The 24,875-nt window shown below is 56.2% G+C and overlaps 1 protein-coding gene across 1 annotated transcript in view; it reads right to left on the bottom strand.

Moving 5' to 3' along the window:
- Positions 1–7,679: 7,679 nt before the first annotated feature.
- Triobp (TRIO and F-actin binding protein) overlaps positions 7,680–24,875 on the bottom strand; it is a 53,515-nt gene continuing 36,319 nt past the window's right edge. The window contains 13 exon segments of the mRNA XM_087213910.1: positions 7,680–8,425; positions 8,602–8,765; positions 9,412–9,498; positions 9,914–10,027; positions 10,108–10,267; positions 10,737–10,839; positions 12,509–12,656; positions 17,285–17,395; positions 18,129–18,627; positions 20,159–20,268; positions 20,525–20,614; positions 20,727–20,795; positions 23,661–23,717. Coding sequence (XP_087070036.1) covers positions 8,604–8,765; positions 9,412–9,498; positions 9,914–10,027; positions 10,108–10,267; positions 10,737–10,839; positions 12,509–12,656; positions 17,285–17,395; positions 18,129–18,627; positions 20,159–20,268; positions 20,525–20,614; positions 20,727–20,795; positions 23,661–23,717 — 1,710 coding nt within the window. The 3' untranslated portion in view covers positions 7,680–8,425; positions 8,602–8,603.

Genomic DNA, 24,875 nt, shown 5'->3' on the forward strand with positions numbered 1-24,875 from the left:
CTCTTTGTCTTCCTGAGGAATTCTTCTACAGTTGTGCTGCTGTTCTCCTCTCCCACAGACCTCTGAAGAACCATAGACCAGTGGATGAATGAGTGAAGAGGTGAGCCAGAGGAAATGAATCAGGGTCTTGGCTTCAGGGGCCCCTGTGGTCATGGTCAGCCAGGTACCATGTGAGGGTCAATTAATTATCAGCACCCCATGGCCCCTCATTATGATGCAGCTGCATCGCCATTGGTCACCTTTTGGGCACACTTGGCCAGTGCAGCCATCTGTATGCTTGTGAGGGAGGATATGGCCACTTGGGGGTGACTGGGACATGGCCCTGGACATGTCTGGGCCAAGGACACAGGGCCAGTGGAGGGTGGAGCAGTGACTGGGCAACTACAAGACACAGCTCCTCCCCTTTGCCAGCTTCCTGGAGCCACCCCTGGAGCTGTGAGGGGGCTTACAAGGGCCAGGTACTCAGGCAAGGGCACCCAGAGATGATAGTGCCCAGCCTGGGTACCAAGGGAGTGCCGCGGAGGTGTAGGCATAAGACCTGGGAGCTCTGGGAAGAAGGCTTGGCTGGCCCTCTAGGATGCACACAGTGACAGAGGGCCAGCGACCACGTGGGTGCCCCTGAAACACCCTGCTAACCTCTCTGGGGGCCTCCACCCTTCCTGAGCCCTTCAGGAGGTGGTTTGATTATACATCATTCTGCTTCTCTAGGGAAACTGAGGCAGGAGTGTAGAGATGCCCCCCCAACCTTCTCCATGCTCAGCCCCCAAGTAGGGCACTTAAGGACTTGGTTTCCAAGTGGGCTCCAGTGAGCAGCCCTGGTCTCGAGGCCACTTGGGCTCTGAGACAACAAACTCAGACCGAAGCTCCATAGCCAAGTGACTCAGGGTGCTGCGCTGGGCCCTGGCCCCTGCCTGGTAAACTGGGGGTGATTGGCTGCCTCCCCAAGGGCTGTTCTGGGGGTTAGAGGAGACAGTGTGAGATGCTTATTACTGGGTGGATGTTATCACTGCCAGGGGGAGGCTGCCTGAGCTGGAGGTCTGGCTCAGGAGGCTGGCCTGCTTGAATTGTTGACCTTGGGTGAGTCACAACCCCTCTCTGGGCCTCAGTTTCCTCCCCTGATAAATGGAGAGAGTCATGAGTACTTCAAAGGGTGCCGTGAGCATTAAGAGGGGTGATGTCTATAAAGTGGCCTTGGGCAGAGGCTCCATCAAAGCAGGCTCCTCCCTTCCTGGGCCTCAGAGTCTGCAGGGCCCTTGTAAAGTCCAGATGGGATGCAGGGACGACACAGATGACTCAAAATCACAGCCTGGTCCTTTCATGTACCGGAGACTGCCATTTAGCTCCTTGGGCTGGGTGCTGGGCTTCCCAGTGGGTTTATGGGGAGACCTAACCTCTGCTATTTTGTGGGGACTGTGGCCATGCCGTGCCCTATCTGGCTTAGTAGTCATTTATTTCAGGTTGGTAAATCAATCAACAAACACTCATCCGGCTGAGACTCTGTGTCTTGTGCTGGGCACTGGGGTCACAGAAGTGAATTCAGGCTGCTCCCTGGCCTCAGGGGGCTCACAGTTTGGGGGAATCACCTGGAAAGAATATATCATGGAGCTGGCTGTGGGAGCCAGAACTAGCATCTAGCCCATCCGGCGGATCTGGGAGGGCTTCCTAGAGGTGACAGGTGATGACAGAGTCTTGAATCCTGGGATACTCTACCAGGGAGGGGCAGGTGACACAGGACAGAGAGGGGCATGGCTGGGTCCCCTTGGCAGCTGCAGGTGCCTTCATGCCCTGAAACCCAGAGACCAGAGTGCCCACAGGGTAGGAGAAGGAGGTCAGGCTTCACCAGGAGGACTGGCATGGCCTGCTCTCTTAGGGGAGCAGGTGCTGGGGGCATGGACTGAACAAGAGGGAAAACCTGAGGGTGGGAACAGGGACAAGGCCAAGCAAGTTTATGGAACAGGACCCACAGCAGCCTGGTGGCGTAGTGGCACAAGCCTGTAATCCTAGCACTCAGAAGACTGAAGGAAGAACATTGTTAGAAGTTTAAGACCAGCCTGAACTACATAGCGAGACACGGTCTTTAAAAAAAAAAAAAAAAAAGTAAATAGCAGCAGCCAAGAGAGGTGAGAGAGGTGGCAGGGCCCAAGGTGACCGGGGACCCGTGGGCAGGCAGCCACCTCAGTGTGCCAGGTGCCCCAACTTGCAGGGCTTGAGCTGGCCCAAGACGCTGCCACCCCATAAGAGGATTTCCAGGTGACCCTCGACTTGCATCCCCATAAACACAGTGTAATTAGAAACATCCACTGGGTCCACCTGGCCTCCAAATACCAGCCCTTAGCAACGGCTCGCTGAACAATGCAGGCTTTTCCTCGAAGTCATGGGGTGAGGGAGAGCTGTGGGTCACTGTCACTGTCGGGAGAGGACTGAGTAGCACTAGGCTGGGGAAAGACTAGAATTCCACATTTAAAAGATATGAGGTCAGGGCCGGGGATTTAGCTCAGTGGTTTCACTGCCTGCTGCGCAAGTGCAAGGACCTGAGTTCGATCCCCCGTACCAAAAAAAAAAAAAGATATGAGGCAAAGACACCATTCAGTAGTCCGATCACTCTAAGTCAGAGGGCATGAGAGACAGGAGGGCCCAGGAAGCCCTGAGGAGTGACAGGAGAACTTGCCAGGATGGGTTGGGGGGTTGTGGTCTAGAGGCCTTTGGGCTTTTGGCTCAGATTTCTTGGGGATGGGCTTCTAATAGCAATAAAACACTTGGTCCTGGTTCTTGAAATGCCATGTTCTGGTCCTGTGCCAAGCATTTTATTTATCTACTTAGCTATTTATTTATGTTTTTTTGAGATGGGTTCTTGCTATGTAGCCCAGGCTGGCCTCGAACTTTCGGTAATCCTCCTGCCTCAGCCTCTTGAGTGCTGGGATCATGGCAGGCTTTGCGTCAAGCATTTGTGTATGTGTGTGTGCGCGTGAGTGTGTGTGTGCGTGTGTGCGTGTGTGTGTGAAACATTTTAAATGCATCATTTCATTCAATCCTCACAACAATCACAATAACATTAGCTAGCTAATATTTGTATGACATTTTAACTAGGCACCAGACACTCTTCTCAGCATTTTCCATAAACTATTACCTACTTAGCAAGGTAGCTACTGTTATCTGTTTTACAGACGAGGAAACAGATACCGAGAGGCTGCTCAACTTGCTCAAGGTTGCAGAGTGGGGCAGGGTATGCATGGAGGGCTGAGTCCTGGACCTGGGCTCCCCCTCCAAATCCTGCCCACTGCGCCTGTGCTGGGTGAAGGCATCTGAGTCAGGGAGGGCAGCAGCATGAATATGGAAGAGCCACCAGGACCTGTGTCCTCAGTGTTTCCTGAGGATGGGATGCTGTTGGGTGGCAGTGTCCCCTCCCTGCAGGCCCTGGGGCCAAGAGCGAGTGGATGGCCCCGAACCTCCCACGTGGGATGGCACGGGAGACTGGAGCTCTGGCTTTCAAAAAGGGAGACAGAATGAGGTCCCCCTCCTTGGTGACAAAGAAGGGGCCCTGGAGGGGAACAGATGGGCCACAGCGTCCAAGGATCAGTGGAGTGCCGGGGACAGAGAGCAATGGCTTGGAACAGCCCTCGGGACACTGAGGCACAGGGGCATTGGAGAAGCACAGAACTTCTGTGTGCTGACAAACTCAGAGCCCCTGGTGGCCTCCTCCAGCCCCCGTGGGCTGCTCCATCCTAAGCACCTGCTCATGTGGGCCACCATGCCTGTCCCAGCTTCTCTGTCCTTTCTGCAGTCTCTGCCCCCAGGATCCTGGCCTTTCCAAAGGTTCTGTCCTCTGCTCTCCTCCAGCTGCACAATGCCCCTGGGCTGATCTGAGGCCTGGGATAGCTCCCACTTGCTCACCATGTCCTAAGTCCCAGCTTCTCCCAGGGCTCTGGCCTGAGCCAGGGCATGGCCTCCTGAGATGCCCCAGCATTTGCCCCCGGGTTAGACATGAAGTTAGATCAGGACATAAGGTCACCACCAGCCTCCTCCCTGGTCCCTCCGAAGCTCCAGGCTCCAGAGAAATGCAGCTATGTGCAGTCTCATTGAGTGGCACCTTCCACCTCTGGAGCCCTTGAGGGAGACACCTGTGCACCTGACACTTGGTCCCTGCAGCTCCAGCTCCCTTCCAAGAGGCCCCTGACTCCCAGGCCAGGCTGCCACATCCTCTGCACTGACTGTGGCCACTCAGGAGCTTCCGACTCCACCTCCATCTCCCTCTGGGACCGAGACTCCCTGAGGACAGGATGCTTAGGTCCATGCTGTGTCCCCAGGACCTAATCCAGAGGCAAACTCAGGCTGAGCGCTCACTGCAGAAGAGCAGGAGCTGGAATGGTGTGCATACTTGTAATCTCAGCACTCTGGGAGGCTGAGGCAGGAGGACTGTAAGTTTGAGGCCAGCCTGGGCTACTTAGCAAGACCCTGTGTCAAGGGCCGGGGATTTAGCTCAGTGGTTCTGCCACCTGTCTCGAAAGTGCAAGGTCCTGAGTTTGATCCCCAGTACCAAAAAAACCAAACCAAAACAAAAGACCCTATGTCAAAAGCAAAAATTAAAAAAAGGGCTGGGGATGTAGCTCAATGTAAAGGCCCTGGGTGCAATCACTAGTGCTGCTGGAGAAAAGGGGGAGGAGAAGGGAAAGGAGGAGGAAGAGGAGGAGGAGGTGAAAAGGAAGAGGAGGAAGAAGGGGGGAGAGCAAAGGGGAGAGAGGAAGAAGAGGAGGGAGGGGAGGAGAGGGATGAGGGGAGGAAGCAGAGCGGGCTGGAGGGCCTGGGGTGGCCTTCAGACAGATGCCCAGGTCCAGAATTCCTGAGAAAGGGCTGGGCTGGAGACAGACGTGAGTGGTAGCACAGCCAGTGACAAAAGCCAAGGGCGAGAGATCAAAGTCATCCCAAGAGAAGGGGGAGAGGACAGGAGAGCTGGGGCAGAGCCTGGGAAGGCAGCACCGGAGGGATCGTGGAGGAGGAGCTGGAGAAGTGGGTGGAGGGCAGGAGGCTGAGGAGGAAGGTGCTCTGATGACCTGCCCCCCTGGCAGTCGGGCCCCGGTGCTGTCCCATCCCCTGGAGCCTGGGCTGGCTCTGTGACATTTTGACTAACGCAGTAGAAGCAATGCCACAGGTTCCCAAGCCTGATTAGAGGTATACCATTCCACCTGTTTCCTCTCTCAAGCTTTTTCTCCCTTCCCCTTCTCCCTCCTCCTCTCCCCTCCCTTCTTTCTTGTGGTACTGGGGATCGAACCCTTTTGTACTATATCTCCATCCTTTTTTTTTGGAGATAAGGTCTTGCTAAGTCATTAAGTTATCCAGGCTGTGTTCCAACTTGAGACTCTCCTGCTTCAGCCTCCCAAATGCTGGACTACAGGTGTGTGCCACCATGTCTGGTTTCTACCTGGGTTTCTTGAAGCTCTAAGGGAAGTTGACTACCTTGCAGGAAGCCAGACTACAGACTGTCCTAAGACTGCCAAGCTGGGAGGGAGCCACAGGAAATGGCCACATGAAACTCAAGGACGTCCCAGCTGAGACCTCAGACCTGTAAGAAAGACATCATCTTGGACATCCAGACAGGGGACTCCAGCCCTGGCCTCTGTCTGACCACAGCTGCAAAAGGAACACCAAGAGAACCTCCCAGGCGAGCCTGCTTCACCCATAGGACCGGGAGTAATAATAGAAACTGTTATTCTGAGCTGTGAAGGTGGTGGCCATTGGCCACACAGCAGCTGATGGCTCAATTCCGACAGCCCCTGGGGAGGGACAGGATTGCCCCCATTTTAACAGATGGGAAAACACAGCCTGGACAGGGACGCCAGTCAGCAATGTCCCAGAGGTGGCTACAAGGAAGCAGCAGCTGGGGTAGGAGCTGGGAAGGCTGGCCTGGGCCAGACCCTGCAGCCACGTCATGTGGGCCAAATTCCATGTACAACTGAGGCGATGAAGTTTTCCCCTGGTAGTTACCTGGGCACCTGCTAGAACCCTGGCTTCTTTTTTGCCATGCTAGGGATTAAACTCAGGGCTTCGTGCTTGCTAGATGAGCGCTCTCCCACGGGCCTACATCCCCACCCCTGGCTGCTTTTGTTTGTGATAGTGGGAATTGGGGGATTAAACCCATGGCCTTTGTCCCGAGTTTGGTCCCTCGTTCTTTTCATGTTTTTATATTGAGACAGGGTCTTGCTAAGTTGCCCAGGTGGGACTTGAACTTTGGATCCTCCTGCCTCAGCTTCCCTCAGTGGTAGGATGACAGGCGTGTGCTACCGTAATCTGGCTGTTGAGGTCTTGTTTTTTAATGCGGAGTGCCCGATGACTTAGGACAGACAGGGAGCATATTTTCATGTTGGCCTGGTTTGTTCCTTTCTGCTCACTCAGGCAGGCCTGGGGACAGGGTGGGGGTGGGGAGGCCAGTGAGTCAGACGCTGCCACAGCCAGGTGTGAGATGCGCTGATGCAGCAATGGAGGCTGAGGATGGGAGCCAGGGTGGGGGTGCTCAGGCCCTGGCCTAGCTCTTGAGGGTGTGGTGCTGCCAACTGCAGACATCCCATCTCCCAGTGGCTTTGGGACACTACTCATCCAGGACAGGGAGTCCCGGAGCAGGCTGGATGGGTGGATGGCCGGGGAGCCTGGCTTCTCTCATTTGCAGGGCATGGCTGAGACAAGATGGCGCAGCATGAAAACTTCTGGCAATGCTTTCCCAAGGCCAAGAGGGGCCTCCCTCCCTTTCAAAACTAAAGAAGACCGGGGCCGGGGATTTAGCTCAGTGGTTTCACCGCCTGCTGCGCAAGCGCAAGGACCTGAGTTCGATCCCCAGTACAAAAAAAAAAGAAAAGTAAAGAAGACCTTGCAGATGGCCCTCTCCTCCCCACCCAGACTTCCTTTGCATCCCCCTGGCAGAACTGCAAGCCTTGCCCGCCCCTGAGCTTTACTTCCCAGTGCTGCGATGCCACTGCCCATGGTCTCTCCCAGCACATACCAGCAATGCTTGGGGTTTCTGCTGCTGCTCCCTCTGCTCACGATGCCCTTTGTGACTTTCCCATGTGGAAAATGCTATTTCAAAGCTGCTTCCAAAAGCAGCTGTAGCTGGGTGGGGGTTTCCTCAGAGTTCCCACAGCCTTTGAGACCCGACCCACTGTAGTATTTCTGTGGCTCGGCCCCACATGAGACCAAGACTGACACAGCCATGATGGGACATCCGTCCTGGGGGGCCTGGGATGGTCACATTGACTCCCCCCACCCAGCCCCATCCAGGCCTGGGAACAACCTCACAGGATTGGGGCTGGAAGAAAAACCCACCTGAGACTCCAGGGCAGGATGTGACCTGCCCGAGGCCATGGTCAAGGGCAGCCTCCATTCCTGCCCCCTTATTGAGGCCTGGGCTCAGGGCCTTGCTTCAAGACCTCTCAGAATGTGAGGTGGCCTGACTCACTGGGGACACGTAAAGAGGCACCTTCTGACTCACTAGATCAGGGTGGGCTGGACTCCCTGCTGCCACACAGGAATGTCGCAGTCCTTGCCCTGTGGAAGAACTGGATTCTCAGCCCTGTCCTTCTCAGAAGCCCACGGCCACCAGCAGCCACCAACATCAGGAAGGACAGGGTGTGAGCAGGAAGCCACCCTAAGAAACCCCAGTCTCCACATCCCACCTTGCCTGGCCATCCAGGACATCAGAGCCACAGGAATGTTTTATTAAGTTAAGAAGGTTCCCGGAGGAGGAGAGAGGCGCCTTCATGGGTGACACCAGCGGTTCCATGCCCAGTGCCCCTCAGAGGGGACATGGAACTGCTGGCTCCCTCTGTCCCTCTGCCCCTCTGTCCAGAGCCACAGGGTGTGGGTTCACCCAGGGCAGAAAGTCGTTAGTAGGAGGCAGGGTGGGAGGAGGGGGCCGGCTTCCCACACCTCCTGGGCAGTGTCCACCGCCAGGGAAAACGCCCAGAAGCCCAAGCAGAGGCCGGAGACAGAGCAGAGCCAGTGTGGAGGCACAGGGCACCGAGTTTGCTTTTTTAAAAAGTATAAAATGGGCCGGAGATTTAGCTCAGTGGTTCCGGCGCTGGCCTCACAAGTGCAAGGTCCCAAGTTTGATCCCCGGTACCAAAAAAAAAAAAAAAAGTATAAAGTGTTTGGGAAAAAAAAAATCTATATAAAAATCTCTTCACATATAAAATCCTGAAGAAGGTGCAAGGTAAGACCCAGTGCGAGGGGCATACTCAGATATGCCGAGTGTTTTTGTGTGTGTGCACGTGTATGTATATGTGTATGATTGTGTGTACCTGTTTGTGTGTGTGTGGCAGGTGCATATGCGCCCGCGGACCACAGACGGTGGGAGGAAGCTTGGCGTTTGACTTCCATCCATCAGGGAAGGCCACTGGTCCCCTTGGGCTGGAGGGTCTGCAGCTGGCTGGACCTGGAGGACCTGGGAGATGAGGATGGATGCTGAGGGCTGAGGAGGCTGCCCAGCAAGGAGCTGAGCAGGTCCCTCCCTGCCACTGGCCTGGGCTGCTCCTCCCAGTACAAAGATACAGAGCACCGGAAGCCACTTTCGGGACAGATGTGGGTGGGTCCAGGCCTCCTGGCATCCGAGGCGCCCACCTCTATTCCGCCAGGCTGTTGCGCATGGCCTCCTTCTCCTGCAGGGCGGCCATGGCAAGGCGCAGGTGCTCCTTCAGCTGCTCGATCTCCTGCTCGGACCGAGTCTTGATGTGATTCAGCTCCACATATACATCCTGGTACTTTCCCGAGGTGAAGCGCTTGTCCTGGAGGGTGAGGAGGGGGTGACCATGTCTTCTCTGCCCCCTGCTGGCCAGCACAGAGCGGCTCAGCCCTCCGAAGCCCCCAGCCCTGGGCCTATCCCTCCTAGCACTTTGGGGCCTATTGTCACTTTCATCCTGGTGGAGGGAGGGACTGGGGCTTAGGAAGGCGAAGGGAAGTGAGTGGTCCAGGGCTCAGGACTTTGCTTTGAACAAACACTGTCTGCTCACCAAGGGCGGTAACCACAGTGCCACTCAGAGCCACCAATGCTGCCACATCCTGCCCCAAACTGATCAAGGACCCGGCAGCCAAGAATGACCCAGCCCTGACTGGATCACACTTGACACACAGGTGGGGACTTGGGTCTGTCCATCCACACGTGTATCCCCAACACCTAGCATGGTGCCTGGCACACAAGAGGGCTCAGTAATAGTAAGAAAATTAAGTAATGCTAAATAAATAGAGTAGTGTGGCCTTGTCACTTCCCCTTTCCTGGTCTACGTTTCCTTGTCAGTAACTAGGGGCAGTGATGCCTTTGTGGGAGGCATGAAGACAGGGGAAGAGAGGCTGAGGCAGGGGTGCTGCTCCCAGGCTGGGCCCGAGGTGGCCCCAGAGTATGCCCTCCACACCTGGCCCTTGGTGGGCACCCACCTTCTGCATAGTCTGGAGCTCGTCCCGGAGGCACTGCACCTCTTTCTTCAGGTACTGAAGCTCATTCTCCTTCACCCGCAGCAGCACCTGGGGATACGGGGCCAGGCTGACCCAGGGCCACAGGCTGGAGCTCCTGAGGCCTGCAGTGCCCACAGCTTGGCTTCTCTCTGCCTCGAGCCTCAAACAGCCACACCAACCTGCCCCGAGGAACCACCCCGCAGACTCCCTGGGGTCCTGCTCTGACCTGTCATCTCTGCTGCAGCCCCAACACAGCACCGGGTCCAAGACTGGGGTGAGGGGGTCAAAAGGAAGCCACGCTGGGGCCCTAACGGTGGGCCAGGCCATGTGACCATGGTGGGCAACCCCATGAGCCCTCCCAGCCTGAGGGACCGTGCTGCCGACTTGACCAGGGGAAGCAGGCCCAGCAGGGATGGGGCCCAGGCCCGGCCCCTCAGAGGCTTGAGCCCCCCTGCAGGGACTCCAGGCCCAGGGAGGCGCTCACCTCCAGCTCACAGGAGCTCCGCTCACTGCCACGCCCACAGCTGTCGCTGGTGCCCTTCGAGGCCATAAAGCTGCGCAGTTGGTCAATCTCCTCTGACAGGTGGGCGTGCAGCTCCTGCAGGGAGGGATGGTTAGGGCGGGAGGAACAGTCAAGGCTGGAGATGGGCCTGAGTCCGTGGCCACTGTAAGGCCCACCTGGTTATGGCGCAGCAGCTCCTGGCCTTCCTGCTGGCAGCGCCGAAGCTTGTGCTCCCGCTCCTCGGCCTGCCGTGTCAGTGCCCCGATCTCCAGGCACTTCTGTGAGTACTGCTCGGACAGCACCTGCAGCTCCCGCTTCAGCGCCTCCACATCGGACCTGTCACAGCCAGGCCGTGTTGGGCTCTCACACCCCTCCAAGGTCCTGGGCTCTTCCTGCAGTCTGCCCTCAGCCGGTGTGGGGTGAGTAGGGACAGCCACTCTGGGTGGTGGGTGTGTCCTCTGGGAGAGGACAGGGCCACCTGGAGTGGCCTCTCTAAAGCCCCGAGAGACCCCACAGTCCAAGGCTGTGCTGGGATGGGAGAGACACCTACTGGCCAGGAGGGGCACTGCAGCCCAGCTCCAGGGGACAAACAGGTGAAGAAGGGGAGACCAACCCCCAAGACAAGTGGGGGCCTGCCGGGGGCCACCTGAGGCCCTGGGTCCCCGGTACTTCATGGGGCTGGGCTGGGATCTCACCTGGGGGGACCCAAGTGCCCTCTTCCCAGGGCCTGAGCAAAGTCCCCAGCTCACCTACCCTGGCCCAGAGGCCCACAACCCACAGACCCGGGGCCCAGGTGCTGCCTTACTGGTGCTGCTTCCGGAGGCCATCGGGGCCCTGCTGGAGACTCCTGGTTTTGCTCAGCTCCCGGCTCAGCTCCTCCTGGTAGGCCTTCTTCATGGCCTCGATGGCTGGGAGCAGGGAAGAGGGAAGAGGCGGAGGAGAATGGAGAGGAGCAACACTAAGGTGAACATAGGACAGGAAGCCAGGTGCAAAGAGTACTGGACCAGGGGGCAGAGCTGTCCAGGCTGCGTCCTGAGCTGAGTGTCATTGGGAAAGCTGCTTTCTGCCTGTCAGGGGAGGATGCACCGCCCCAGGGAGACAGCCCAGTGTCCAACCACTGACACCTGTCGCTGCCAGTGGCTTCCGGTTAAGGGTCCCCAGTGGGCACACTCCCTGCAGAGCCTTTGAACAACACCTGTCTGCTTTGCCCTGCCCAGGGCCCAGAGCTCGGGGTCTGCAGTCAGGACAAATCTGTGTGATTGTGCAGGTCACTTGACCCTTCTGTGCCTCAGGACCCTTATATGGAAAGGGGGACAAAAGCACCTTCTCTCTAGGGCATTACTGGAAGCTGCATGCAGCATGTCTGCAACAAGGTCCAACAGGGTGAAGACCAGCACAGTAGCTCCATTTCTCAGACTATGGGCTCCAAGGACTGTGTTGTTTTCACATCACACAGGGTTGTGGTAAGAATTAAATCCTCATTCAGTTTTATCCACACTTTTTTTGCAGACAGTGTCACTATGTAGTTCTTCTGGCTGGCCTCAGACTCTATGTAACCAGGCTGCCCTTGAACTTATGGTGATCCTCCTGACTCAGCCTTTTGTGTGCTGGGATTAGAGGCCACCATGTCTGGCTTACCCACAATTTCAAAATCCAAAAAGCTCTGAACCCTGAAAGTTTCTCATCACCCTCTGGTGGGCAATTCCCAGTGCCCAGGGAGAAGAGGCTACTTATGGTCTTTGTGGTTTCACATCCATCTTCCTGTGAAGCCTCAGTGCTGGTTACAGGGTGACACCTGGCCCCTGCCAGGGCAGGGTAACCAATATCTGCAGCCTGCCCTGGTGACCTCCCTAACGCACAGGCACAGGGCCCCCACAGCTGGGCAGGAGGGACCATGGGCTGAGTGGATAAAGTGCTTGCCCAGTGTGGGTGGGATGTGGGCTCTGCATCGCCTGCACTCTTCCGTGCCCTCTGTTAGCCTGCAGACCCCTGAGGGTGCCTAGAATGTGCCAGGGACATGCAGGACCTGTGCTGAGGACAGCAGGGCTGGAGGAGATGAGCAAGCATCTGGGGCATTTCCTGTTTCTAGCTTAGGGGGTAGGGGTGGGGTTTCAGAGTGGCTCTGCAGTCAGAGGGCTCTGGTTCTGACCCCAGCTCTGCCACCCGAAAGCTGCACATCTGGTATTACAGGCATGCGCCACCACGCCTACCCTACCCTTTGGGACAAGTCACTGACTCTTCGGAGGTCCAGCTTCCTCACTTGTGAAAGGGGTTGCTTGGTGGGGTGCTAAGGAGGCTCAGTGGAGGACTAAGGGGGCTCCTGTGAAGCACATGTGGGGCAGAGTGGGGCTCCTGTGCCAGGGTTATGGCACTCCCCCAGAATGGGGTACAGACCCCTGAGGGATAAGAGTCAACCCACTGTGGGAAGGTATCTTACTGGGTCAGTTTCCCCTTTGCAAGCAGGGCCGGAGACCAGCTCTGGGGGCTTCCAACCTAGGTTGACCCCTCGCCCCACGTCTGACCCCAACACCCCCGCCTCTGTCTTAAAGGCCTCCCTGCTCCCTCCCTGGTGCTCACCTGAGGCTGTGGCTGCTGTCTCCTCAGCCAGCAGCTGCTCCTTCTCCTGCTGCAGCCTCTGCAGCTCTCGCTCGTGGTGTCGCTGCAGCTGCTCCATCGCCTGCTGGTGCGAGGACTCCATCTCTGCCAGGCCTCGCTCACAGGCCTCCTGTGGGCCAGAGGCTGGGGATGAGGGCCACCCCTGCTGCCCCTCAGTGGCCCTGCTAGGCAAGGAGCCTCAGAGCCAGGCTTACGGGTGTCCCCAGAGCCAGGGCCACCAGCCTGCACCTGCCCCCACCACTCGATCCCCAAACCTCGCCTGCCACCTTCCCACCTCAACCCTTCGGAGCGCTTCCTCCTGCCAGGTCAGAGCTCTGCTCCATGGTGGCCCTTGTGGCCCCATCCCTGCCCAGCCCTACCCACCAAATAGCCTCGGTTACAAAACAACCCCGGGCATGCTCAGGCCTCTGAGCTGTAGCTCATGCTCTTCCCACTGCCTGGAACATTCTTTTGCACTGGTCTCTCCTTGGCTGGTTTACTTTGCCTGCAGCCCAGTTGAAATCGCCCTCCTAGCCATCTCTGGGTACTGTCTCCCCAGCCTCCAAAGGTTCTGCCTCTGCCCAACAATAATACCCAGCTGAGTCCTGGGTCCACACCAGGGCACATGTGGCAGGTGCTTAGTCCCTGAACTGAAATTGATGACTTAATACAAAACAGGGCTTTGCAGACAAGATGGGAAAAGCCTGGGAATCCCCACTGCTGGAACTGCCCACTGTGACAGGTGCGTGGGGACTGTGTGGCAGCATCCTTGGACTGTAACAACCCTGTCCTTTAACCCAGCAGGCCCACTTCTAGGAATGAGCTGTAGGAAGTCACATGTGTACAGAGACTTAGAGACAAAGGTATTCCCTAAGGCAATGTTGGAAATAGAGTCAGAGTTGCAATCAAGTTAAGTGGCAAAATGGGGAATCTTTAAATAAATGATGGGATTGAGCCCAACAAAGCACCCTGGAGGGCAGTTAAAAGATGCACGTGCCACCTTGGAAAGGTGCTGCAGACAGGTGTCCAAGAAGCCAAGGAATGAAAGCTGGCTCCCAATGACACAAGTGCTGTGGTCCCAACTGGTGAAACAAAACACAGGAAAAGTATGGAAGGAGATTGTAGTACCTATGTACCCCATGCTAGCCTTGAACTTGAGAGGATCCTTCTGCCTCAGCCTCCAGAGGGCTGGCTGGGATTACAGGGGTGCCCCACCACACCTAGCTCTGAGTTACTTTTTTTTTCCAGGTACCAGGGATCGAACTCAAGACCTTACGTGTGTGAGGCAGGCATAGTGGCTCTGAGTTACTTTTTAAAGTATCAATGTGTTTCTTATACAGTTTAAAAAAATGTTTAAGAACTGGTGAGTTGAGGTCAGCCTGGGCTACAAAGCCTGCCTCAAAAAACAAAACAAACAAACAAAAATGTTTAAGGTCATTAAAAAGGGAGGAGAAAGAGCTACTGAAGAAACTGAGGCACAGAGGGCCTGAGAAGGGACTGTACCCACCAGCCCCAGCAGGGCCTGTTCCCTGCTCACTTGTGGACTGTCTGGAGGGAAGGAAGGGGCCCCTGGGGCCAGGTGTTCTGAGTGGAAGGAGGGATGTCTGCTTGCTGAGCCTCTGTGCCTGTCCCCCCTCTTAGGACCTGGCTTTGGAGCCCTACAGGCTTTGGGTCCCTGCAAAGGATCTGAACAAGCCCTGCCTTCTCTGAGCTTCAGCCTCAGCATGTGTCAAGCGGGTCTCACAAGACCACCCACAAGGCTCCCTGCAGGGGCAAGGTCAGCCTCCCCCTTCCCTCGCTGTTGGGGTGCAGCCTGCAGTCTTAAAGGGCCAGCACAGGCAGGTGACTCTGGGGGTTGATGGGGCACAGAGGTAATGGGAAGAGGTAGAAATCAGCCCATGCGGAGAGCTTCTAGCAAGCCAGGGACTGCTCTGACAGACTTTCCCAAGGGGCCGAGGAGTCCTCCATGGGCACACCTCTGACATGAGGCAGATGTCAAAGTAGATGAGAAATGTCAGTCCCCTCACATTAGGCTGGAAAGGTCGCTTTGTCACAGAAGGCACTGGGATCCCAGTGTGAGGGACGCCCCCCCCCCCCGCCCCGTGACTGTCCTGCAGTGGCAAGGTCCCCCGCCCTGTAAGGGGACTCTGACTGAGCCTGAGTCACTAGGCCAGGCATCCTGGGCCCCAGCTATCAGGGTCTAGGGAACTTCCAGCCACCTCCTTTGGGTGCCTGAACTCCTGTGACTCGGCTCCTCTGCTCTGCCACCCTACTTACGCCCAGCTTCCAAATATTTTCGGACTATTTCCTTCTCCCTTCCCTCTCCAATTCCATTGCTCCCCTCCCCACCCGCTGCGACCTAGGACAGAGTGCTAACAGCCTTTGGAGTCCAGGTCTGGCTATAGCTCAAAGGTCACACCAGCTCTCTGGGCCTCGGTTTCCCCATCTGTAAGTAGAGAAACCGGAGCAGTGCGTTGCAAATTTCACTTTAATGCCAGAAAATTTTCTCCAAATGGAATGGAAAGCAGGCTGTGATAGCAAAGCAGATGAGGAAGGAATTGCTCTGATTCAAGAGAAGGGACTCCCGGAGAGGCGCCTCGAGGCACCCCAGACAAGGGCTTGGCCGGAAAGTCCTGGGCAAGGCCTCGGAGGTCTTCCCAGCAGCCAGGCTGCCATGTGGGCCCAGCCTTCCCTCAAAGGCCCAGCCAGACAATACTGGTTCCCCAAGGCCAGGGACCCCCAGGTCCTGACTGTCCCTGTCCTCTTCACTGAACTGCCCCTCCTCCACTGCCCTACAGTGTGCCAGCCGCAGCCTCAAGGCCCGTGTCCCCAGGACCCAGTCACCAAGTCCTAAATCTTTCTTCCTCTGATGCCCCGCTCCATCCCTGGCCCAGCTCCTTAGACCTAGGCTTTGGCCTCTCCCTAGCCTCCTGTACTCCCAGGCCACCTTCCCACTTCGCTGGTGACCTCCTAAGGCCTCTGGAATACGACTCAGCTTGTCGCTGGAGGATCTGCCATAGGGGCCAACGTGCCTTCTTCTCCTGCCACAGCCAATGTCCCCACTCACAGGCCACTGCATGGATCGGTGTCTGACCCTTGGGAAACCCTGCTGGAGCCCCCCTCACTGGGACCATCCCCACCCCTGAAAACTTCTAGAAGGATCTTGCTCCCCAGGGCCTGGAATCCCAGCATTCTTTCCTTCTTCGGGGAATCCCGTGCTGGCCGCAGACAGGTGACTCAAATTTTTAGAAATTTTGTAACTTGGCTGATAAGCAAGGCCTTTTTAAAGTTTTGTTTTATTAGAGACTGGGTCTTGCCACCTAGTTTGGGCTGGCCTTGAGCTTACTATGTAGTCCAGGCCAGCCTCAAACTCAAGGTGATGCTCTTCCCTCAGCCTCCTCCTGAGTGCTGGGATTACAGGTATGTCCCACTATGCCCAGTACAATGCCATTTTTAAAAATTAAACGTATATATTTATAATTAAATTAATTACATTAAAAACAAAAGTAATAGATACTCAAAATTTGTCACTTCCTATTTTACAGCACTTTTTTTCCCTATTTCACAGCACTTTATCATTTCACTTTATTATTGTACTTATGTCTATTATAAGTGTGTTTACACTGCAGCAATTAGTAACGTTACAAATCAGGACTTCATTCATTGTTTTATAGATTCTCTAGACTTAAGCAAGTGACGAGAAAACACTAAAAACATAATGAAACTTAAAGAATGTCAGGTCTACAACCTTTACATTGTACTAGAATAAAAAGAATGCAAAAACATCCTTAATAAAAGATTCTGTCTCAAAAAGAAAATTCTTACACCTCAGCAAAGAAGTTGCTCGCAACACTGACTGAGAAAAAATAGTTTCCCGGTCTTCTCAATTCACTCATTAGCATAAACAAAAATGTCCACCCCTGTACACAGCAGAATTACATGTGGTCAGTTAGCTATGGATAGAAGTGTGTGGAAAACTCACTGACAGCATTCTGAGAAAAACCCACTTGCTACATGGAAGTCACAAAAAAGTGTTATATATTTTTTTATTTGTAAATTATATACTAAACATCTTTTATATCAGGAAAACTTATAATAAATACGTGTACACACACACACACACACACACACACACACACACATTTTTTTCTGGAGAGCTAGTTGTCGCAGTGTTGACAACCAAAAGTGGCCCCAGACAGAGCCAAATGTTTCTGGGGGACAAGATCAGCCCCAGTTGAGAGCCACTGTCCAAGGCGGACATGTGCTCACTCCCTGGGGCACAGGGGTACCCGGAGGAGGTGGGAATCAGCCCATGATGCATGTCCTGCAGGCCTCCTTGGTAGACCCGGACAGGCTCTCCCTGTGCTTAGTGGGGGGGCGACACCCAGAGCCACTGGCTCCTCACTTCCCCAGGGTGGTGCAGGGGAAGGGGTCCAAGTGCAGAGTGTCACATGGGGACTCACACACAGGCTCTGCAGTCTGCTGGACCCAGGCTCAAATCCCACCTCTGACACCTGCAGGCCGGGTGACCTCGGGCAAATCACACACCCTCTCAGAGCTCAGTGGCCTTGTCTGTAAAATGGGCACAGTGATCATGCCCACCAGCTGTGGGGAGATTAAACAAGATGATGCATGTCAAAAGCTGCCATCACACACGGGTCCCAGCACACAGTAAGGGCTCCCAAAATGTCAGCTGTTTTCAGATAACACAGCAACCAGAAACTGCCCCAACCCCACGAGACAGCAACTCAGCCCTACCTGTGAGATGTAGCCTGGTGGGATGTGGCTGTCCTCCTGCGACCTGGGTACGTTCTGAGGAGCCTCCCCTCGGACTCGCCATGCCTCCAGCTGGGCACGAAGAGACTGCACCTATAGGGGGAGACCAGGTCAGCAGGTGCCAGAGGAGAAGCCCGGGCTCCCAGCTCCATATGGGTACAAGCCCAGATCCCTGGTGCTGGGAACAGCTCTGGATTGAGAAGGGCCACCAGCCCTAGTGTGGAGGAGTGGGCAAGAGGGACATCCTAGCTGGGCATAGTGGCATAAGCCTGTAATCCCAGCACTTGGGAGGCTGGGAGGACTGCCACGAGTTTAGGTCAGCCTGGGCTACATAGTGAGCTGAAAGCCAGCCTGAACTGTAGAGCAAGACCTTGTCTCAAACAACAACATCAAAAACAAAAAAAGGGGAGATATCCTGCCTGGGAAAACTTTGGCTTAGAGATAAGGTGGGGCTGGGTACACCACACTGCAGTCACAGTTACCAACCACACTGTGATAGCAGCTGGGGAAATAGCTCTGAGCCTCAGTTTCCCCACTGGTAAAAAGTGAGGTCTCCCAAGTGGGATCACACAAGGCTTGGCACAGAGGAGATGCAAGATAAACAGTTCCGCTCTCGGCTTCCTATTTCCCTTCTCTGTGGCTACTAAAGGCACAGCTAGGAAGGAGAAAACAAAACACCACGGTCCCAGGAAGAAGATTCCTATTCACAGGGAGCTTAAGGTACCGGGTGGTGAGAGATCAGGAGTGAGCTCCCTGTCGCTGTGGGTATGCAAGACAAAGGCCGGGGCACACAGGGAGTGGGGGAGCATGGGTGTGAGGGGCCCACCTCCTTCTCCAGGGCCTCGTGGGTGTCACTCGGGGCCGCCCGGCGCTCACTGCGGCTTTGGTTAAGCAGGGCCGTAAGGGGAACCCGCTTGTTGTCCCGCAGTGGCAGCTTCTCCAGCTCCTGCCACTTCTTCTCTATCTCCTCACTGAGCCGGCTCTGCTGATCCTCGGTCAGTGGGGCGCCCAGGGCCCGGCGTGGCGCCTCGCCAGTCTCAGGGGCCCGGCTGTCTGTGGCCTCGAACCACTTTCGACGCTCCTCAGAGCGCTGGGCCAGGTCCCGCTCCAGTTCCTCCTGCTTGGCCGGGGTGCGGGCCCGCTGTGGGCCACCCTGGGTCAAGGGTGAGAGCTCCACGTAGTCCAGGGACTGCCGGTGCCCATCCACCTTGCGGGTGCCGCTTCGCCCTCCAACCTCGGAGCCAGCTCGCTGCTCCCCCACCTTCAGGGAGCCCTTCTGGGGGCCGTAGCCGTGCAGCGTGTTCTCTTTGTTGTAGTCCGAGAGCCTAAGGCACCAGCAGGGATCCATCAGGGGGACCTAGGCCACTCGAGAGCACTTCCAGGGGCACCTGGGTGCCAGGCCCTGTGCACATGGACCCCAGCAGGCAAGCAGCCCACCCTCATGGCTGAGAACTCTGGCATCATAGTCAGCTGACCCTGGAGGCATCCCACCTCCACCACTTTCCAGCAGGGGCCCATGTGTCTGCCTCCCTTCCCTGCTCGGAGTCTCAGTTACCTCATCTGTCATATGCAACAGCACCACTACCCCACACAGCAGAAATTCGAGGGCTGAGTGAACAATGTGTGCAAAGCAATCAGGCAGCCCTCTGTCAGCACTGTAAGCATGTTACTATTAAAAGTATGAAACAGCTGGGCATGGGGGAACATGCCTATAATCTCAGGACTCTGGGGGGCTGAGGCAGCAGGATTGCCAAGTTTGAGCCCACCCCAGGCAACTTAGTGACTAAGCAAGACCCTGTCTCAAAATTCAAAATAAAAGATAAAAAAGGGCTGGGGAGGCAGCTCAGTGTGAAGGCCCTGGGTGTGATCCCAATACTGCAAATGAAAAAATTTAAAAAGTATGCAACAAAATAATGTATGAGACAAGGCCCTGAGTTCAGGAGGCCCACAGTCGCGGGGGAGTCAGTCACTGCTGACAGGGTGAGCACAGCAATGCCTGCGTGCACACAGCACAGGCTGCTGAGACTCTGAGTGACCATGGCAGTGCTACCCTTCCATAATAGCTGGGTGCATAGTCACCAGCCGGAAGCTGCACTTCTCAGAGCCCAGGAGTGACCTCATGTTCCCTTGGGCTGTGACAGGCAGCTCCCTCTGAGGAGCTAGGTGACCCTGGCTCCCAGCTGGGACTCCAGAAGAGCCCAGGCGGCACCCTTGCAGCCAGAGGTCAAGCAGGGAGCCAAGGGCCCCAGGGATGCCCACAGGCCGGGCTCCACACCTCTGGCCAATCCTGAGAATGAATTAAACACCTATCTTGCTTAAGCCACTGGTCTGCAGTTTATTAAAGCAGCAGAGCCTATATATTAAGTCATGGTCCTTACAAAGGGCTCTGGGCACATTGCACATGTGCAGACATGACAGCCAATGTGACAGATGAGGGCTCTGAAACTAGACAGGAAAGCCACTGGCCTAAGGCTGAACAGCCTGAGCGTGGCCAGGTGGGGGACTCCACTCAGCCCCCTTCAATACCATGCTCTGTTCCTGCTGCCCAGTGGCTGCAAGCCCCAGCCCAAAGAGGGCTCTGCCGCCAGGTAACACAAAGTCTCCTGTCCTCTCCTGTGGCAGCCGTGGACCCTGTCCCTCCCCTTCAGGATGTGGGGGACTGTGATGGAATGGTGGGGCAGACCCAAAATCCTTAATGAATTTCTGCATGAATGTCGAGAATGCTCACTGCTCTCTCCCCATTTTGCTGCTAGAGAAACTGCGGGCCCAGAAGGCACAGCCACAGGGCCCCCAGGCGAGAGCCCCGGTGCAGGGGGCAGCCCCTCCCCCAGGGACCCAGTCCAGCCCAGGACATACTTGGTGACATCGGGGGCTGAAGTTGGACGCACAGTTTTCCTCAGAGCCTCGATCCAGTTCCTGCGGATGCCCGAGGTCATGGCCGACAAGGTGTAGACAGCATCCTTGGTCTGCAAGTCCACACCATGGGCATGATGCCACATGGCCAGACACACACTCCCTCCCCACCGCAGACCCCAGCCAAGGTAGCTCTACTTTCGGTCTGAGGTCGGGGGCGGGGGGGCTCCCCTCCTCCACCCTGGAAGAGCATGCTGGCTCCGTGTTCTCCCCGGGTGCCTTAGGTGTTGGCAGTGAGGACAGGGTCTCTGGGTCAACTCTGCGAGCCCAGCTGCACTGTCGCCCTCCCCTAGCTGCATGCAGACTCACATGGATCTGGAAGCCATAGTTGCGCTGCACTGCGTACTCGGTGACATCCGTGCAAGAGCGCAGGTCGATCTCGCCGTCCAGCTCATCTGCCTAGAGCAGAGGAAGCCATCATGGTCCACATGGGTCCTGGGGAGACTCATGGCACTGACCCCAGCCAGGACATCCAGCCCTCCCAGAGGTTCCCTGGCACCAGCTGCCTCACCTCCTCAGCGGTGGAGTCTCTGTAATACTTGAGGCTTGAATCTGTCAGCACGAACCAGTGCTTCTTCCACTGTGAAGAGAGGTGTGTGACCAAGGGGCAAGCCTTGCAGGAAGGTGGAATGAGGGCCCTGTGTTTGCGACTCTGCTGGAGTTCTGGGTGGCTGAAGGTCAGCCACTCTGCACACAGTCAGGCTAGAGAGCCATACTTGAAGGGGGACCCTCCATTACCTCTTGGAGCCACGGGGCCAGTGTCTGTGACATGGGCTGGCTTCTCCTCCACAACCACACCCTCCCTGTCCCTTCTCTAATTTGATGATCCTCCCAGAACTCTCTGAAGATCGCCAAGCCTCCTCACACACCTCCCCTGGTGCAGCACAGAGAGGGGTGTGACCTGTGGAAGGTCACTTCCCTAGCAGGTGAGGGACTTAGTGTGGCTAGAACTCTGCAAATCTTTTCCATATGCCCCCACCCCTCCAGATTGTCACAGTGGTCAGACAAATGTCCAGAGGGGACTGGAAAGAGGCCCATGGCAGCCGAACCAGTGCTAGCCATAGTCTGCTTCTTGATCTGCTAGCTGGATCTTGCATTCGGTGTAAGGATACGCTCTGATTTTTTTTTTTTTTTTTTTTTTTAGATTGAGTCTCATTATGTAGCCCAGGCTGGCCTTAAACTGGAGGTGAGCTTCCTGCTTCAGCCTCCCGAGTATTGAGATTACTGGTTGGCCCTATGTCCTGATTTACAATCAGGGTGTTGGTGTGCGGTACCTCTCTGCTCTAGTTCAGTGTAGGCTGACAGGACATGCAGGATAGGAGCAAGGCACCAGATCAGCCTGATGCCACACATGCCCAGCTCAGCTTGCCTCCGAGCTCTGGTCACACCACTGGAATGCCAGTTGAGGGAGGTCCACCCACTGCCAGGGTCAGTGCATGACATGGGGCTCCCCCAGTCACCAAGCTCTGTCACCAACCTGTTTGGTTCTTTCAAGTACTTAGTCTCCTTCTTCTGGGACAGAGTAGTTTTCCTGCATATGCAAGAATGACACTACTGCTGAGCATGTAGCTCAGTGATAGCGTGCTTGCCTAGCATGCATGAGGTCTTGGGTTCAATCCCCAGTACCACAAATCAATCAATCAATCGATCGATCAATCAATCAAACTTCAATAAAGATACAAAAATGGGCTGGGGATTTAGCTCAGGAGTTCTGCCACCTGCCTCGAAAGTGTAAGGACTGGAGTTCAATCCCTGGTACCAAAAAAAAAGAAAATAATCTCAAAAAAATGTCAGCTGTGGTGGCGCATGCCTGTAATCCCAGCACTTGGGTAGCCGAGGCAGGAGGACCACAGTGAGTTTGAGGCCAGCCTGGGCTACATAGTGAGGCCCTGTCTCAAAAAAAAGAAAAAAAAAGAATGACACTATTTCTTTCTATGCTGCCTCTGCTGAGAGGGTTTTAGTGTCCAGGAACCTAGGAGTGACTGTTTCTTTGCTAGCTGTATGCCTTCAGGCAGCACTTCCACTTTGCTGACCTTCAGGCTCCTGATCTGTATAGCAGGGCTACTGGGAAGGCCCAAAGCTAACTGGCAAGGTGAGAATTACCTATTACCTTTGCTTGTCCCCTGTACACTCGGCACAGGGACAGGCACCAGGTTGCTGGGGAAGGTTCTAAGAGGCTGGTCCCTTATGGCCACCCTGTTTGGCCTGAGTGGACCTCAGTGTTTCTCTGCAGAGTGGGGCAGGTTCCATGGCAAATGGCTTGGCCTATTCTGTGTCTGAGGTGGAGCTGCAGCCCCCAGTTCTGGCCCTAGGGTACCTGAGATGTAGCCCGGCCTGGCAGGGATGGAGGCTCAAGGGGCTGCCTCCTATCTGTGCACCCGGAGGCTGGGTGGACTGTACTCCCAGGGCCCTTCCAGCTCGGACATTCCAGAGCCCTTGGAAAGAGGATGACTAATGGCCAGTTCTGGGTGGGGCCCGTAATCCCTCTGCCCTCTGGGGACCCTGGGTGGGGAGGCCAGGAGGGGGTCACTGGCAGTACGCCAGCCCTTGTGTGAATCTGGACAGCAGCCACCAGGGGACGGTAGGCAGGCGGCAGGGATGGAAGGCTATGGGCTGGGGGGGAAGAAAGCATGAGGGCAGGAAACACAATGAGATTCCCTCTGGCTAGGGGCCCTGCCCAGCATGTGGGCTGCATGCAGAGCACAGCCGCAGGCACACGCAGGCCAGGGTAGGAGCCATCCCCTCCCAGGCCAGGTGGGCAGGGAGCCAGCTCCAGCTCTCTGGCTCCAGCCTGGCAGCCGAAAGGGCAGAGCTGCTGAAACAGCCACTGTACCCTCTGGTTCCCAGGATGGATGCATTAGTGAAAGGGAGGGTCACAAGTAGACTCTCCAGTGGGCATCAGGTGGGACCCTGTACATGCTTGATCTCTGTGACTGTGATCTTTACCCATTACCTTTCATGCCACATCACAGATGTGGCCAATGAGGCCTAGAGAAGGCTGTGTGGCCCCACAGTGGTGAGACTCCTGAGCCCCTGCTCTGAGCCCCAGCTTTGGGACCGAGTGTGGGAATCTGTGTGTCTTGGACCAGATGTTCCACACGAACCGTCCTGCCTCAGACCTTCAGGTTCCCAGCCAGGGTCATCAAGAGATAAGAGGTAAGAAGCACTTGGAGCAGGGGTTGGTGTGCAGGGCGTGGGGGCAGGGAGACATCCACCCTAGTGACTTGCACAAGCACGCTGCCCAGGAGGCAGATGACCAGCAGCCGCTGTCCCTTCCACCCACGGAAACATGCCCAGCCCTTTCCCCTGGAGAGGAAATGCTCCCCCCTGGGACTTTCACCTGGCCCCACCTCCTCCCAGAGGCTGTGTCTCTACAAGGCTGGACAGGCAAGGAAACCCTGCAGTGGCCCAAGCCAACCTCTCCTTCCCGCTCCAGCCCTCCTACCTCTCCTGGCTCATCCAAGATCGACATCCATCCCTTCTTGAAGTTGAGCAGATCGGGCTGTGGGGAGATGCGGAGGCAGGTGGGTCAGGCCCCAAGAAAGCCGTTTGGGAGGGGCTGCTGCACCCACCCTGCCCAAGTCTATAATATGAGGTTCTGAGAAGTCAGTAGAGAGGGTTAAGGGCCCAGGAACCCCCAGATCCAAGCAGGCCCCCTAACACTGAGGTAGCCTTGGCTTCTTTCCCCAACAGCCAACATTCTCTGGGAGCCAGGAGGCTGGGCCAGGTGGCTGACACATACACCACAGATGTCCGAGCTCCCTTCTAGGCAAGCAGGGGAATGGGGGGTTCGGGGGACTTGGCCTGCAAAGCGATGAGCAATCTAGGGCCGGGGATTTAGCTCAGTGGTTCTGCTGTCTGCCTCACAAGTGCAAGGTCCTGAGTTCAATCCCCAGTACAAAAAAAAAAAAAAAGAGATGAGCGATCTGTCCAGGTCCTCCTTGACTAGGCCCAGGTGCCACCAGGATCACATAGTGCTGTGCCCACTCCACCCACTGACCTGTAGTCCAGCCAGTCCGGCTCTTCCCTCGCCTCCTAGAGACCCTGAAAAGTGAGCCGGTCCTTGGCTGGGGTCAGAAAAGCCTCTGGATCCCCTAGGTCTCTTTGGAAAGGCCATGGCATCTCAGTCCTGGCAACCCCTACCTGCTGGGTCCTGCCAAGGGGGGCACAGCCCCGGGGTCTGGGGACTCCTAGATGCAGCATGGTCCACGGGGCCCTGTGAACCAGACACCCTGCCCCACCTAAGTGACAAAACTGCTCATCCTGGCATCTTCCTGACTGCCCATGTGGAGGGCACCACCACCAGACCTCCTGCCCGCTGGGTCCCTCCGCAGCCTCAACTGCCCACAGACAGGGAGGCGAAGCAGGGCGGGCCAGGCAGGCAGGCAGGGAGGAGGTGGCCACCTGTTGCCATGGCTCTGAGCCCACCTATCAGTGCCTACATCTCGGCCTCACCAGCCCAAGGTGTCTGGTTGCGCAGAAGGAGTCACGGCAGGGCTCAATGTGGGGTGGGTGGTGACAGCTGGAAACTGGAGCCGACCGACGTGGCAGCTCTCCCAACCTCCATCCAGGGAGCCCCAGTCTCCTCCTCAGGTGAAGGAGGTGAGTTGAAAGGGGCATGAGCCAGCATCCTGGGCATCTAGAGCCAAGGAGGGCGACC

This window comes from Heterocephalus glaber, unplaced genomic scaffold, assembly GCF_053883595.1.
Source record: "Heterocephalus glaber isolate CG9 unplaced genomic scaffold, H.glaber_assembly_v1.0 deba00001444, whole genome shotgun sequence".
NCBI classification, from domain to species: domain Eukaryota; kingdom Metazoa; phylum Chordata; class Mammalia; order Rodentia; family Bathyergidae; genus Heterocephalus; species Heterocephalus glaber.